At 37.8% G+C, this 16,228-nt stretch overlaps 1 protein-coding gene across 7 annotated transcripts in view; it reads right to left on the reverse strand.

Annotated features, from left to right (window-relative positions):
* Positions 1-14,506, reverse strand: part of LUC7L2 (LUC7 like 2, pre-mRNA splicing factor) — a 52,135-nt gene extending 37,629 nt beyond the window's left edge. Inside the window, exons 1-3 of one of the 7 annotated variants that reach the window (XM_074366950.1) lie at positions 14,052-14,506; positions 11,013-11,096; positions 892-962 (exon numbers count right to left, since the gene is read on the reverse strand). In XM_074366950.1, the coding sequence (XP_074223051.1) occupies positions 892-962; positions 11,013-11,050 (109 nt within the window). In that variant the 5' untranslated portion in view covers positions 11,051-11,096; positions 14,052-14,506. Of the gene's footprint in view, positions 1-891; positions 963-3,849; positions 3,917-11,012; positions 11,097-14,051 lie in introns of those variants that run through there. The other 6 variants (XM_045510990.2, XM_045510991.2, XM_045510994.2 and 3 more) reach the window with 6 other exon arrangements.
* Positions 14,507-16,228: the final 1,722 nt, after the last annotated feature.

The following is a 16,228-nucleotide window of genomic DNA, read 5'->3' on the forward strand; positions in this document are numbered from 1 at the left end:
TACATAAGGCCAAACTGGGTACATTTAAATTCATTGTCTTCATTTAACACAATACACCTCCAAAGCAACAGAAGCATCCACCCTGCTCATTAAATATCCCTATCTACTCAAAACGTTAGAGAAGCTAAGAAAAAGAAAAGTAGCTATCTCTAATAACAAAATAACAGCTGTTAGTTACAGTGGTTTTTTTTTTTTTGGTTTTTTGTTTTTTTGTTTTGCTTAGAATCTCGTTGGGGGAAAAAATGCTTAAGGACGTTTCCTCTATGTATAATGAAAAGCCCTAGGAAATGAAGGTGTTTTATTTTAGCCTTAAATTGGTATCATCATTGATAAATGAAAACCTACTGGTGAATTACTGAAGCGAGAACTGTTGGTACCAAAATAGTTTGTAAATACCACCGTACTTCACATTGATGCCTGGAGCACTCCAAAAACTTTCATCTAGGAAGGGATTCATTTAAATTAATTTGTTTTTCACATGTCACTAACAAAAAAGGTTAAACTTTACCCCTTCCACATGGTCTTATTTTTAAGAGCTTAACTCAAAGTCAACTAAATACTGTCAATTTTAGGTGGGGTAAGATTTTGTTCAGATTGTTTTAACTTGGCTAAAAAGACTTAAAAAACATATTAATTTGCAATCAGGGTTTATAAAATTTTAAGAACAGTAATTTATAGCTAAAATGATAGCTTCAGAGTAGTTCAACAATAGGTTTTCTAGAGGCTACTCTCTAGTTAGGTTATTTTTGATACCACAATTTGGAATAATTCATTTAGTGTTCACGCCTGCTACTATAATAAAGGTTATTTTGATGGTTCTTTTTTCCTTTTAAACACAACTGCTTTTCTTCCACATTCATTAACACATCTGAAAAGTTAGTGATAACTCACGGCTCGGCGAATGCGGGGCCTTTCTGACACTCCCTTGCAGATTGAAGTAGGCAGGCATAGATACATTGAACCTTTACAAATGAAACAAGGGGCCAGATTGTTCAGTTTGTATAGAATAGACTCTGCCAGCAATTTCAATACAGCATCTAGAAGTACATGTTGACTGTAAAGATTCTTGTATATGAAAACAAAAGTGAACAAAATCAGGGTTTTAAAAAAAAAATCGATTTAAGTGTAATCCTAGAGAAGAATACGACTGATCATAGGTAAAACTCTGAGGTTTGAGCTCTGTATAGTGGTCCTTGGACCAACTAGGGCTTAAAAAAATGTTTTTTTAATAAAGTCTTTTTTCATCAAGACTTTGGTGGGGGCCTTAAGCTCATGTCAGAATGGTACTTATGATGAGCTCACACCAGAATGATAATGATATACAGAGAGGCTTTTTGCTTCCTGGCATGTAAGAAAAAATGTTTTACTCTAAATCTGTACCCAAATTATGCTAAGAAATTTAAAAGTAATGTAATTTTTGAAGACACAACCTTACATATCTAGGAGTCTCCCTGACACAAGTATCTAAGCTTCTCAGTAATGCAACAGCAGTACTGTTTTACTGTTTCAACAAACCAATGGCTCAAGAATATTATAAGCCAGGCCTCAGAATACAATCAAGATTCATAGAAGTTTTACTAGTCAAACATTTCACCAAGTAGGGCAACTGTTTTTGCTTCAGAAATCACATCTGTAAATCTTTTATTCATTTTTGTTTGTATTTGGGGGGGGTAGTAATAGTTTATTTATTTATTTTTTTTATTTTTTAATGGAGGTACTGGGGATTGAACCCAGGACCTCGTGCATGCTAAGCACACACTCTACCACTGAGCTATTACACTCCCCCACACAACTGTAAATCTAATACTAAGACATATGTGCCTTGAAGACACCGCTATCAGATAAAATGAGTAATTCCAAATATGAATTTAACAAAATTATCCCTGATAAGCTTTAAAAAAAATTATCAGCTTCTATAAATGCCAAAAAGTATTAAGTAACTCACTGCATATGAATGGTTGCTCTGCAAACATTTGATAACTGCAGCAAACATAACAAATACAGCTATCAAATATCAGCTGTACAGTATAGAAATCTTTATAACAATGAAATAATAAAACCCTAATAATTTGAGATGCAGAAATACCCTGAGAGGGACTAGCAACTGAGTATCTGTTTATTGATACTTTTTAAGTCTTCCTTACTAGACTTTAAGGTTAACATTTTAAAATAACTTGGCTATATATGCAGTATTTAATAATTTGGGCTTATGCCATGAAAATATAATTTGGCTAAATCAACAAAATCTAAAATAAAAATACTGGTAATTTTGGTTTCTGTCAAGATATCTGGCCCAAACCATGTTTTTTAAAAAGAAACTAGGGTAAAATAGCACCCACTAAAAAAGGGAGAGGAGGGGTGGAACCACAACTAATAAGGAACAAATATAAATCAAATCTCCTTATAATACAAGGATTTTTTTTATTAATTCAATGTACTTTTTCTTTGGTTTCTGCGGGTATATATTCATTATGAAAATAACCTAAGCAAAGAAATTACCCTGTTACACTAACACTGGATCCAAATCCTAGAATTAAGCCTATTAGTGAACATATTCTCTGTGCTTGGCAATGAGGTTACAAAGAGACATTTAAGACAAGCTCTCTACCCTCAAGGGGCCCATCATTTTGCTAGAGAAATAGGACATTTAAATGAGGTTAACAAGTAATAACAAAAGGTAGCATGATCCAAGTGCCAAATGGATGTTTGTAATGGATGAAATACTACCGAATAGCAGTACTTCAGGAATTCTAAGACTAGAATGACCACCAAGGACTGGAGAGGTTAGAGAAGGCTTCATGCAATAAGTAGAAGCCATTATTTGAAGGAAAGATAGCACTTAGACCAAAAGAAAGGAGACAGAAGAGCATTCCAAACTGGAATAATATCTTTGACATAGCTTACAGAGGCAAGAAGGTTTGGGAAACAGTAAGTAAATCATATTTGGCTTTGGCAAATGGCTTCATGTAGAGGAATAGGAAAGTTGGGGCAAGAATAATATTTGGAGATAAAATCTGATTTTTTTTCTTCAATTAGGTTTTTTTAAAGGTGTAAACAAAGTAAAAAAAAAAAAAAGTGTAAAAATAATGGGGCAGAGATTAGACCAAGTTATTTGAGTTAACAACAAAATGCCCAAACCATAAAACATGGAAGTCTCACTTCTCTACAACTTCCATAATACTAATTAATTAGGCTTTGTACATAATTACAATGACAAGTTTTGATATTAAAAACGATTTAGAACTTTGGAAGAAGTGTTCTTCATTTGAATGAAAGCATCAAAATTTCTATTAATATTTTCTACCAAACTACTTACTTCAGAGGAACAACTCTCTTAACCTCTTTTTGTTGTTCAATCTCTTCATGAATTATAACCTATATTTGGGAACACCTGAGTCACAGGTGTACAGTAGAAACTGGAATGCATCATTATTCCTCTCAAGGTCTTCCTTGACAGACAGAGCCTGAGATGGTACTGAGGCAGTTTCACCTAGTGAATACAGACAGGCTACTCTATAAAGGAGGCTTCTGTCCAAACTGTACGCAAATACTTTTATTCTCAAAATCCCCTTCAATCCATGGGGAGGCAAGAAAAAGCCTACTGTAAATTCCAACACTGCCATTTTACGGTCCTGCCTTTTCTGAAATAGCCTTACACTTAAGTTAGTAACACTTAAAATCTTGGCCTAGATGGTATCTGACATCATTTTACATAGTGCATGCTATTTACCCAATATCCACCCCCTCCCTTCCAGTGCCAACCACCCTCTCCCTCCCATACAAACAGTAAATCAAATCAACTTTCATAGATTTAGGTGCTATTTTAAAAACATCAAAATTTTACTTTACCCATTCTCTCCGATGCTCCCTGTATTTTTTTAAGCTGTGAGTGGATGACCATGCTATGTGATCAACAACTGTGAAGGCTAAGCAAAAGTGAACTGAGTTTAGTATTGTAATTTCAAAAGAACCTTAAAGTTTGTAATATTTGACATATATAATTGTATGCAGAATCCTTATTTTACTGCATATTATCAGGCATTAATGGCAAGCAATTTATAAAAACAACTAATTAGTATTTCTTCTGTACAGAATTAGCTTAGAGCTTAGCTTAGAGAAAACAGAGGAGAAAACTCAACAGCACACAAAGCAAATGGAAGCATCCCCTAGTTTGTAAATGGAGCCAGGAGAGGGAAAGCTCTCCCACATTCTCCAATGTGACAAAGCAAGCCCTCCCCACAGGTATACTCGTTAGGGGCCACGTGTCATTGTTGGCTTGGGACAGGGTAGGCACATTCCCTCCGAAATAAATTTCATACCCTTTCAGTAAAAGGAAAGCCAGAGCTAGAAAAAACAGTGTATAAGTGTAAAGCTTCTCATTTCCCTGTGCCCTCAAATCCTCAAATGTGCCATCTTCTTACTACCATTTCCCACATTATAAGCGATGAGTCCACATAATAATGTGGGAACTATATAAAGACCAATTTCTACTCTAGTACAGAGAAGGAAGAGACCTGTCCTGTACTAGTGAACACGTTATGCCTTCATGTGGAACCAAAGTAAAAGCTACTGCTGTACAGTATTATAGTAAAGAGGTTAATTTGATCACTTTTACATTCTCCTCCAATAGTCTTACCAACTCCACTAACTTCTCCCACCTACCTTTGTTGTTCCTTTAGAATTTAGCCTAAAGCTCACCTTTAAGAACCCTTTTGAAATTAACCTAAAAAAAAAAAACTTATTACTCCGTGTTACCTTGTTAATAATAAATATAGTTTAATTCATTTTATATTTATACAGTTCAAAGTACAGGGTTTGTCTTATGAAAGAATTCACTACCATGTCTTAATATGATTATTGATGCTTTGAAAACATTTAATATGACTTGACACATGTCAAATTTTCCAGGAATATATTACATAAGGAAAGGAAAGAAAAAATACTCAGCCAAAGATGGCAGTGGGAAAAACTAATTTAAGGCATTTTCCTTCCAAATGTAGTATCAAGTCACTTTTCTAATAGAACTGATAAAATCATACTGAGTAGCAGTAGAGGCTTTCCTTTCCCCCAGAAAATGCAAAAATAAGGGTACTGAAAGGCTATCCTTAATTCTTTCATGTGGTCCTATAGGTTTATCATTACGAACAGGTACTAATATCACACCACCATCATCCCCTTGACAAGCCCGACATTTTAAAAATGCAATGCCCATTGCAGAAGAAATTTCCAGAACAAGTTCATTCTTGCTGCGTATGATCAAAGATTAACAATGCTAAAATAATTTTTTAAATCTACCAGCCTACTAGTCTATGAAAATCCATATAACAAAATTATAAGGAATGAGACTGGAAAACAGCCTTGGTAGTAGGTGGAAAAGCTTACACGGTCTTTAAGAGCTAACAGAATGGTGAAGGAAATGTGTGAACTGAAATGAGACTACAGCAGCTACATTCCGAGGGCTCTATTCCACCCCCTGCCACAACCCTGTCTCCTCTCATTATATAAGCACAGTTTTGGCCACTGGCAGGGGTCAGTGCTGTCACATTTCTGCCAGGAGGATACATGCTTTAGGAAATCAATCATATTTCTCCTCTCAGATTTAAGACATACATTAGAAAAGCTTGAATAGTTAACTATAAATCAAACCCTAAAAGGATTATATACAATCTGTTTTTAGTATATGTCATAAAGGAAAGTTAGTCATTAAAAAGTTGCAGCCTGCTACATTTTATATTTTGATACTTACTTGCAGAGCTGCAATTCTGATACAAGAACACTCATACTCTGGATATCTGGAGACTTCTACCATCCAGAACTTTCTATACCCAAAATGAGAAGTAATGAAAGCTATCTTTGGCTACGAATAGCTGAAAAGAATCAAAGAAAAGTAATTGTCTATTTTAAAACAAATTAAGACTAATTTGTCATTAAGAGACAAGTGCTCATTGGCTGGTGATTGCTATAAAAGCTAAGCAGAGCCTCCCCAAATCTAAAACCAACGAAGGAAAGAAATAAAGAGAAAAGAAATGAGAATATCAAAGGACAGAGGTGACAGACAACTCAATGATAAAGGAAGTTAAAATGAAAAACAGATTTACCATGAAGGAGACTGAGCCTTACAACTACTGAAACAACACAGCAAAAATACTGTGACAAATTCACAAGAATTGCCTTTGGGGAAAGGACTGAGACTGTGAAGAGGGACATAAAGGACTTCATTTGTAATACTTTTGTTCGGTCTTATAGGTGTTTGATGGCCTTTTATATTTTTTAAACACTTTTTTCCAAAATTAGACACCTACATGCAATCGGTATCACAAAATTTATTAAAAATAAACGTAACTGTTCATGTGTACATCTTCACTCCCCTCTAGACTTTCAGTCCCTGTAGGACTGGAGTCCTATGTTACTACTTCATTGCAGTCAAACGAGAATAGAAGCAAATTCGTCCATCATCTCTAAGAAAAGTAAAGGGAGAAATAACTGAAGCAGCTCAGCAACCTAGGGATATTCACGAAAGTAAGATTCTAGCCCCACTGATAATTACTACACTCTGAAATACATCAGCCAATATCAGAACACCATGTCTTGGGAAGTATTCCCTCTAATACTATCAGGCAAATTAAATAATTTATTTTCATGCTAGAATTTCTCATAATACAAATACATGGTTTCTAAAATCTGAGGTGAATCAACTGTTTTCCTAGTAAGCATGCCCTGCTAGTTTTCTGTCCATAACGTAGAATCACAGCACTTCCCCCCAGTTTCTAGTCCAGTTTTCTCTGATAAGCAGCTTTTCCCACAGCCAGCACTTTTTCACACTTCCACTGTGTAAGAGGTTGGTGAAATCCTGCAGAATTCCTGACCACTATGGAATAAAGCATTAATGGAGAGGTAAAATCAAGCTAACTGAGGTAGCTTCATCCTAGAAGTCTAAATGGGCCTCTCTAGGGACTTCTAGATCTATCTCACAGGTGTGTACTTCTGTCTATTTCTAAGGAAAAGTCATTTCTACTCAGGGGCTTAGGTATAACAGTTCAAACAGTTTTCCTCTCACTGAGAAACTAGAATAGTATTTCCTGAAGAATGGGATTTGTACAGAAAGTGATTTTAGGTGTTATACGATTTCACCAACATGACATTTTAAACACCACTCAATCAGTTAGTGGTGATTATCATGATCAAGAAAAAAATTTCCATCTGGCACTTAGTATTTAATTAACACATCTAAGGAGTTCTAATTTGTAGTATAGGTTAAGTGACAAAAGAGTCTAGTTATCTCTTGTAACACTGTGTTTTCACCGTATTTATTTTTCTGATGATATACTTTCATTTTAAAATTAGCTTATATTTTTAGAAAAGTGAGTTGACATAAAGAAAAAATATTAAACAAAAAGAAAACAGGGTAAAAAGAAAAAAGTAAAGATGATATATGTGACTATCATTTGGGAAACATTTATTCAGAACAGGGTTTCTCAAAATTTCATGTGCATTAGTCACGTGGAAGGCTTCTTAAAACACAGATTACTGGCCCCCAATCCCAAAACCTCTGATTTGGTAGGCCAGGGGTGGGTCCAAGAATGTGTGTTGTGTTTCTAACAAGTTCCCAGGTGATGCTAGGCTGCTGATCTGGGCATCACACTTTTGAGAAACACTGATCTAGAACAATGGTCAACAAGCTTTTCCTTAAAGGGCCAGACAGCAAATATTCTGAGTTTGCCAGCTATACGTCTATGTTGCAATTACCCAACTATGCTGTTGTAAGGGAAAGCAGCCACAGACAATATGTACACAAATGGGCATGACTGTGTTCCAATAAAACTTTATTTAAAAAAAACAGGTAGGCCATAGTGCCAACTCCCATCTAAAAAATACCCTCCTCAAGTAACTGAACAGGGTACGTTGTATAACATAATAGTAGAACAGAATATAAAAGCAGCTGAGCAACTAGGTATAGACACTATAGATACTATCCAATAAATATCCAACATATCTTATTGAAAGGTAAAGGTTGGGAAGTTTAACTCTGAAAGAAAAAACTGATGTCTGCAGAAAACCAAGGTCTCAAAAAGACAAAAACAAAACAATTTACCATGTAATCAGGAGACATGACAAAAGACTCAGAAAGGGCAGCTGGTTAAACGCTTTTCATGTTGAATCACAGAGGTCAAACATCATTGCACATGGTTCACAACTAAATTAGAACATACGGATCAGTATCTACTGAGTGTCTTTTAAGAAAAAAGTTTTGAAGACTCCTTCCTCTAGGCCATGTTATACATATATATGTATATATGTATATGGCCATGTTGTTGTAAACAGCAAAATATAACATTTACTCAGTTGACTGAGCTACGTGTTACTTTCTGATGGCTTTGACTTTTCAAAGTCATAAGTTATTCTATTATAACAAACACATGAGGCTGTAGCCAATTTCAGAGTTTTTACAAAGTATTTTTCTCTACATTCTCTACAATTTTACAAAACTGCTTAACTGATCTATTTTGGCCTCACCGTCTAATTCTATCCCAGCAGCTGCTAGTGTTTGAGAATTTAAACTGAAGAGGAACAGAATGACATTTCTGCAGGTGCTGAATCCATAAGATCCGCGTCAAGTATAAACTTATCCTATCCCTCACTCCCTCGTTCTTTCTCCAGCAAATGTTTCAACTTTCATCTTCTTAGTCTACAATTTCTTAGTAGACTGATTATTAAGTTGGGTAGTAGAATCACTTATGTGTCTTTGATGAATATATTAACAGCCCTGGGGTTTTAGGATTCAGTCCATTTCAAGCACCTTTCTAAAATTCCATTTGTGAGGAGCACCTGCCTAATCTACCTAGTCTTACCCACACTTACTATTTGAAGCCATCTGCATATCTGCAACTTTTAACACCTGCCTGAACCCTTAGCAACCTGAAGCTTTAATGTGTATGAATCACCTGGTACTGAATACTCTGACCCACTAAACCTCACCCTCATCCATGACAGTTACTTGTTCTTGACTTCCTGCTACCTATCTTGAACAGGTAGCTCACTACTATTTATCCTTACATGACATCTTATCCAACCAAATCAAAGCATTTACTTATTGCTTATAGAACTTACGCAGTGATAGAGAATATGATTTTTCTTTGGTTTCAATTTATTTTTTTACCCGAAGCAAAAGTGTGTCTCAGAAGCACAGGTTTCCTTGAGGAGAGCTAAACTGTAGAGAATCCAAAAACAATGCAGAGTTGTGGAAGGCGATACTATTATTGTTTTCTGGGTTGTTCTGTAGATAGAAATATTATTCAGAGTTCAAAATGAGTTAAAGTATTTTAAAACGGATTCACTATGTGGGTGTTAACAGAGCTTTCAGCGTTTTGATATGCCTGAATCGCTGATAAAATCAAACATTTACTAAAACTCTGTTTAACCTTACGTTTAACTACTGTTCAACCTTATGTTTGCTAAAATTTCTTATAAAGAATTTAAAGAATTTACAAGCTCTGGAATTAGATACATCCCATTATTATTCAAAAAACGTGCACTTGTACATTAAAGGCTACGCCTCCTTCACTTAAAATGAACAAGCCAAGTGGAATAGAAGAATGACTTACAACTGACCAAGAAATAAATATGGTTCATACGTTAATGAGAGAAAATGAAAAGAAAATGCTCTCAATGTTGATGACAAGCAAGGAACAGAGATTACAGCAAAGATGATTTTATGAAGAAAATCCACTAAAGAAAACACTACTTCAACCTTTGATTCAGTAATTTATTTTGCAGAAAGGCAGCAATGTCATACCGTCCTATAGGTTCAAGAGTCACGTATCCCTAACCTTGTATTAGAAAGAAGCAAATGACTTTCTGAACTGTATTTTCCTGAGTATCTCCTAGGATGCATTATCCTTTTAACTTTATATCCTGTAAACTGCAACTACTATACAATGTAAGTGAATGGAATAAATATTAAGTTATGATTAATATATTCTATTAACTGAGGAAGAACATTGTATGTTCAGAAAGATTACCATCAAAAATAGCTAAAATTATCTGAAAGCTTTAACTTGCCCTAAACATTCCCTAACCAAAAAGGACAACTAATAATGCTGTAAAATTCAATTCTATATTCTACATTCTATTAGTCTACTGGTTGTTTTTAAGGGCAGACTGTCATTTCTGGCCTGTTTAACCTTTCAGAGATGGTCTCCGCTCCCATTTAAAGGTTACAGGCAATTAAGAGATATGGAATCCTCAAAACTACCTTCTGTAACTTCCCTAGTTTCTAAACTTAGGATATAATCTAAATTCACATCCTCAATTGTGTTTAATTCCTATCCCTCAAAACTTGCAAGGCCTTTCTGGGATCAGGACCAGAGACTTCTCATAACCAAACTGTATCTGTTGGCAAATGGGCTTTAGCTAAGGGATATCCTTGTAATTAAACCAACTCAACAAAAATGACTGCAGTCTATGGGAGGATACTGAGTTCCTCCAACCACCACACAGACAATTCAGCTAAATTGATGCTTGAATTTTTCCAGGGTTGTTCCTCCCTGCTGTCAAATGGACTATGTTCTGGGAAAACAAATGATCCTTCTCCCTTCTATTAATGCTAACAACTAAAACAAAGGTATTGAGAAAATTTAATGTATTTTAAACTTCAGATAAAATAAGATACTAATTTATATCTACTTATGGTTCCTCTCTTCTAAAAAACTTAAAATATATTTATTTTTCAACATTTCTGAGGATAACATAGGAAATTATTTGGCTTCTCATTTAACGAATTATAGATTTAACTTCAGGCAAAAAAGGTTAATTGACTTACCCAAGGTTACAATTAGAGGTACAGCTGGGGCTAGAAACCAGGTCTCCTGAGTCTCAGCCCAGTGCTCTTTTCCTTAGCCCATGATGCCTTATCAGAAAAATCCAAATACAGTCAGACCCCCAGTTACATGGGTATGAGTTACACTGATTCACATATACAAACTTTATATAGTGTGACCAATGTTTCAACTCACGCGGTACCCTGCTTCCATTTATGCAGTATGCCAGGCATCGGCACGATTTTCAGTGGCACACAGGCGGTTGCCACCACCAGGGCCCTAGGCAAAATTGCAAAGAAGGCAAAGTTTGTCTTTGGCCCTCCCACTTCCCTTATGCATTCCTCTCCCACCTCCTGGTCATCCCCCTGCCCAGCCTCCCAGTGCCATCATGCTGCCCTCTGGTTGTTCAAAGCCTCCCACTTTCACCGCTCACCCAGCACTGGCCTTCCTGGAAGTGCCCAATGATCCAAAATTACCTCTCCATTTCCCTACTACTAAAACTCCTATTTCTGAGAATCTCAGTAAAGTTTAGGTAATCTCCATAATTAACTGATTTAAGTCATTCAAAATAAGTTATATTTAACAGACATATCTCCAAGGAGTTTAAAAAGGAACTAATTAAAAACTCTAATTTGGGGGAGGAAAGGAGGAAATCAATCTTTCATTAGGGGGTGGGGGAGGTGAAAGCGAAAGTGCCCTTGGCCTCCTTTGCTGCTTCAGTTTCCCTCACAGACAGGACACTAGGAGTTGAGGGGGTGGTTACTGCCACCCTGAGTCCCACTATCCAAAGACAGTGATTGTTTTATAGTTAGTCTCTGGGAATAAGAAAAATATGTATATATATATATATTTATATATTGGACAGAGCTGCCTTAAATACCCTCCTACCTACCTTTTCCATGTCTCTCCTACCTCTTGGATCCCCATTTCCACATCTTAGTGCCAAAGACACCCAACAGAATTCCCTGTAAGCTGTTCCTGTGTCCAATACAAAACTTCCCATTATATGGTTTCAAATTACATGCTGTTATTCAGAAAGGTATCCATGTTTCCCTATCCCTGGATAACTTGAAGTTGATTGTACAATAAAAAAAAAAAAAATCCTAATTATTTAAAGGTCCTGAATCATAACATAAAATATGTAAACTCATTTACTATCTGGTAAGAAGGAAAAGAATACTGATTCTTATCTTATTTACATAAAAGAACTAATTTGAAAATCTAAAAAAACATTCAATTCTTTTCCTTGAAAGTAGTATGTTTCTTTCTTCTGGCCCAACACAGCAGTGAAAATCCAGTCATTTCAGTTAAATAATACTGTGGACTTGTAAACATGAGTTCACTGGTAAATCCTCTTAGTCTGAAGGCAAAAAAAAATCCAGTAACAGACACAGAAAAATATAAATTTATTTGTAATACAAAGCACAGTGGATTTTAAGAAATCCAAGTTTCTGCTGATTACACACACAGGAAAAAATATATATATGTATGTATACACATACTTTAATTTAGCTTTGCAATACTAGATTGTGACTAGTTTGGAAATTTATCAGGTGATCATAGTTACTTTGATCCAACTACCCTCCCAGTAAAATTAGGAAATTCAATCCACGTAGAAGGTACCAAAAATGGCATCCATCTAGGAATAAAAGGATCATCTAAAGTAAGTCTTGAATGATTTCTATAATTTTACTACAAAGATTATTCTGCCAGCTAAAAACCTGGATTAAGCCCCTTCTCAATATCATCTTCATAATGGAAAAGGAGCAATATTAAGACAAGCTGCAGTTATAAAAAAAACCATTCTTACCTAACAGTGAAAAATGATAATTGGTAGAAGTTTCTCCAGTGGCATTTTTAATTGATGTTAACTTTCAAGGGTTTACTACACAAATAAAATTCATTTCCTTCCCAAACTTCCCCTCCTCTCTATGCAACCACAAGTAGGTTTACGATCTTTACCTATTTTTCTAAACAGTCTATAAAGAAAAGTTCCAAATATGAGTTTTATTAAAACTGAACTATGAACACTGAAAAACCAAAGTATGCACTGCTAAAAACATATTAATTCAATAAAATGTTTTTAATCTACTCGCATATTTTGCTGCAGAGCACTCAAGAAAATTATTATACCCATTGTTAAAAAGTGTGCCTTTTCTCTTAGGTCAAGCAATTAAAATAACTTGTCAAGAAAAAAGCATTTCTTTATTGGCTAAGAAACCATTCGCCTAAACAAGCAACATACAAAAATGAGCAAGTGTTTGGCTTTTTTAAGAGAGAAAGTACTAGACTAGATCTTTCCTCCCTATTAGCATGGATTTGAGTCGAATTTCAAAGAGTACATTACTAATCATCACCAAAAAGCAACAGCATCTATCTCATCTTTTTGTTTAGAAATTCTCTTTATGACAAAAAGATATCGAGTAATTAGTGGTTTTCTATACAGATTCTAACCTAAGCGCCTGAAAGGATCGTTGTTTCCCTCAATTCTACTTCACTGGGCACCACATTTTCAAAATGGTTCTATTTGGGGCACATGTAAGGTTTGTCAATATTTACTGAACAAAGCCTCTATTAAATTGTCTAACAAAATGGAGGTCTCTCGGAAAAAAACAGGCCGTTAACATTTTTCTTTTCACAAAATGGGCCAAACACACCCACTTCAAGAACCATGGTTTGGGTCAGATTTTCCCTTAAGGATGGTTGTTTCCGTGAGGGGATCAAGAATGCATCTCTAGGACTGGATTCCTAGCAAAGGTTTCCTCGGACCCAGGTAAGGGCTGGGTTGGGGGTGGGAACCACTTCTCTCTGGACACTCTGGAGGTTGGCGGCGAGGGATGATCTCAAAGCTCAGGGTTAAGGAATTAGTTCTGGGGGCGGATGCTTTAGCGGTCCGCAGGTACCTGATCAGCGACAAAACAGGCCGCCGACTACGCAAGAGAGACGTGGGCTCTCCCGTCCCAGCCAAGTCAACACTGAATGCTCAAACTCTCCCTTCTGCCTCCAGGCCCCGCCTGACCCCATTGGCAGCGGTTCCCGCCAATCCACTCGGTCGCCGCCCCCTAAGCCCGCCTGCCAAGCCTTGATTGGATGGGACGGGAGCCGGGACCTCGTGTTACCAATCTGGGAGCCCCTTACTCAGCCACACACATAAGCCCAGGTGCGCCCACGGAGCCCCTTCCCCTTGCCTTCCCAGTCCCTTCCCCCACCCCCAGGGCACTGGCAGACACTTACCGTCCCGGGAGGTGCCCATCAACTGGTCCAGCATCGCGCGCATCTGGGCCTGCGCCGACATGGCGGCGGCGTAGCGGGCGGACGGGCGGGGGTGGGGCGCAGACCGGGCCCTTTCGGGCGGGGGGGACAAGGGGAAGGGGTGGGGGAGGTGAGACGCTGTCTCAGTTGCCGCCGCTGCCTCGAGGCGTGCGAAAAAGGAGCCGGAGGGGTTGTAGGAGAGTCCGGGCTGCGCTCCTCACGACGACGCGTACGCGGAAGGCGGCAGCCCCCGAAAGCGACCCTCGTTCCCTCACTCTCCGTCGGGTTCCTGCGACAGAAGCGATACCGGCTAAGCAAGCTCTCGTCTCCTACACCACCACCCGCCAGCAGACGTCAGCCCCCCCTCCAAGCTCTGACGCCGCTCGCCGCCACCGTCGCCGCGACGTGAGCGCGCACGCTCCTCGCGCTTAGTCGTTTCCCGCGGGGCTCCACCAACTGGCGTCCAACTGTATTTGCCCCGCCCTCCCCGCCCCGCCCCCCCCGAGACGGGTTCCACCCTAACGGCTCTCAGGCGCGTGCACGCGGGTCTCTCCCGCCCCTACCCACTAGATCTCGCGAGACTCAGCGAACGCCCGAACCCGATCCGCCCCGGGTGCCAAACCTCAAGCTCCAGGCTGCAGGTCTTCTAGGGCCGCGCCGCACTGTGCTGGCGAACCAGACCCAAGTTAGCCAATGTGCCAGAGGTTAGCCCGAGTCGAAAGTAAGTAGAGACCCTGCCCGTCGTTTCCACTGAGGTTAGCAGTCTTAGCTAATCTGGGCGTATTCCTGACGAATACTTACTGACCAACGAAGTCGTTTTCAGGCGCCCGCCTGAAAATCGTGTAGACTCAACCTTTTTCTCACTGCTGCCCCACCCTCTGCAGAAGGAGTCCGGAGATCTGGCAGCTGGGTCGTTTTCCTTAATCTACGCAGGGAGGCTTTAAGCCCCCCGAACTGGGATAGGTCAGGTTCAGGAAATAACGCCTGAAATTAATACACTAGGAAACAGGCCAAGGCCATCTAACCCATTCGGATTTATCATCGTTACTTATGTAGCAAGAATCTGTTAGTCTAAATTGGAAACTAAAAATTAAGCAGTATTTTGAGAAAGGAAAGGAGGTAGTCTTGTGGAGAATTTTGTTTCCTGCTTGAGAGCTAAATTTGAAGGATAAGGCCTTTTGAATATATTGACAACGAAAACGACAGCGTGTGGGTTCTTAGCTTGCCATCACCCTGCATTCAAAACGTAGGTCGACCGATTACTAACTGTGGGACCTTCAGCAATTTATTTCTTAATCGCACGTCTAATGGAGATAGGCATACAAACCTTATAGCACTGTTGTGAGGGCTAAAGGAGCTAACAGAAAATGCCTAGCGCAGAGTCTTCTCCTGGTGGTTTAACTTTTTTAATGTAAACTTAATCCTCAAGATGAGATATACTTTGAAAGGAAATAATGGTAAAATTTTATTTCATTGGGATTTTATATACATCACCTTGAAACTTACAACTTATTAGGAAGATCAATAAAAAAAAATGAACATGAAATAGTAATTGTTGTCCCCAGATCCCTTTGAATGCATATCTGGCCGATAAAAATCTTGGAATCACAGCAGTGTTTAGTAACTGACAAAAGAGCTTCCCTCCAGTTATTCAGAGAACTGAAAACTCACCTCCAAATACATGGAATATCATCCTTTGAAAACTATTTACAGTAAAAGAAAAATTACAAATTAATATGTCCTAGAGGAGTGCAATGTTATATATACAATCTCCTTAGGAGGAAAATACACTAAAATGTTGAATATGTGTTAGTGAGGAGATTTTAATTTTTTTCTCTCTTCCTTTCTGGTTGCTTGCATTTTAGATGTATCTTATTTAAAAGAACATACAGTTGTGTTTTTTTTTAATAACATTTTTAATAAGACTCACTCTTTTAATTGAGGCATTTAATCATTTATATGTAATTATGTAAATAGGCTTAAAGCTCTTATTTTGTCTATTTGTTTCACCTGTTTTATGTTTAATTTTCTTTTTTCTTGCCTGCCTTATAATAATTCCGTTGTTTCCCCTTCTAGTAGTTTGTAAATTTTAGTCTGTTTTTATTATTTTAGCAGTTACCCTATAAGTTATAACAGGCATTTTTAGCAGATCAAAGTCT

Source organism: Camelus bactrianus, chromosome 7 (genome assembly GCF_048773025.1).
Source record: "Camelus bactrianus isolate YW-2024 breed Bactrian camel chromosome 7, ASM4877302v1, whole genome shotgun sequence".
NCBI classification, from domain to species: Eukaryota; Metazoa; Chordata; class Mammalia; order Artiodactyla; family Camelidae; genus Camelus; species Camelus bactrianus.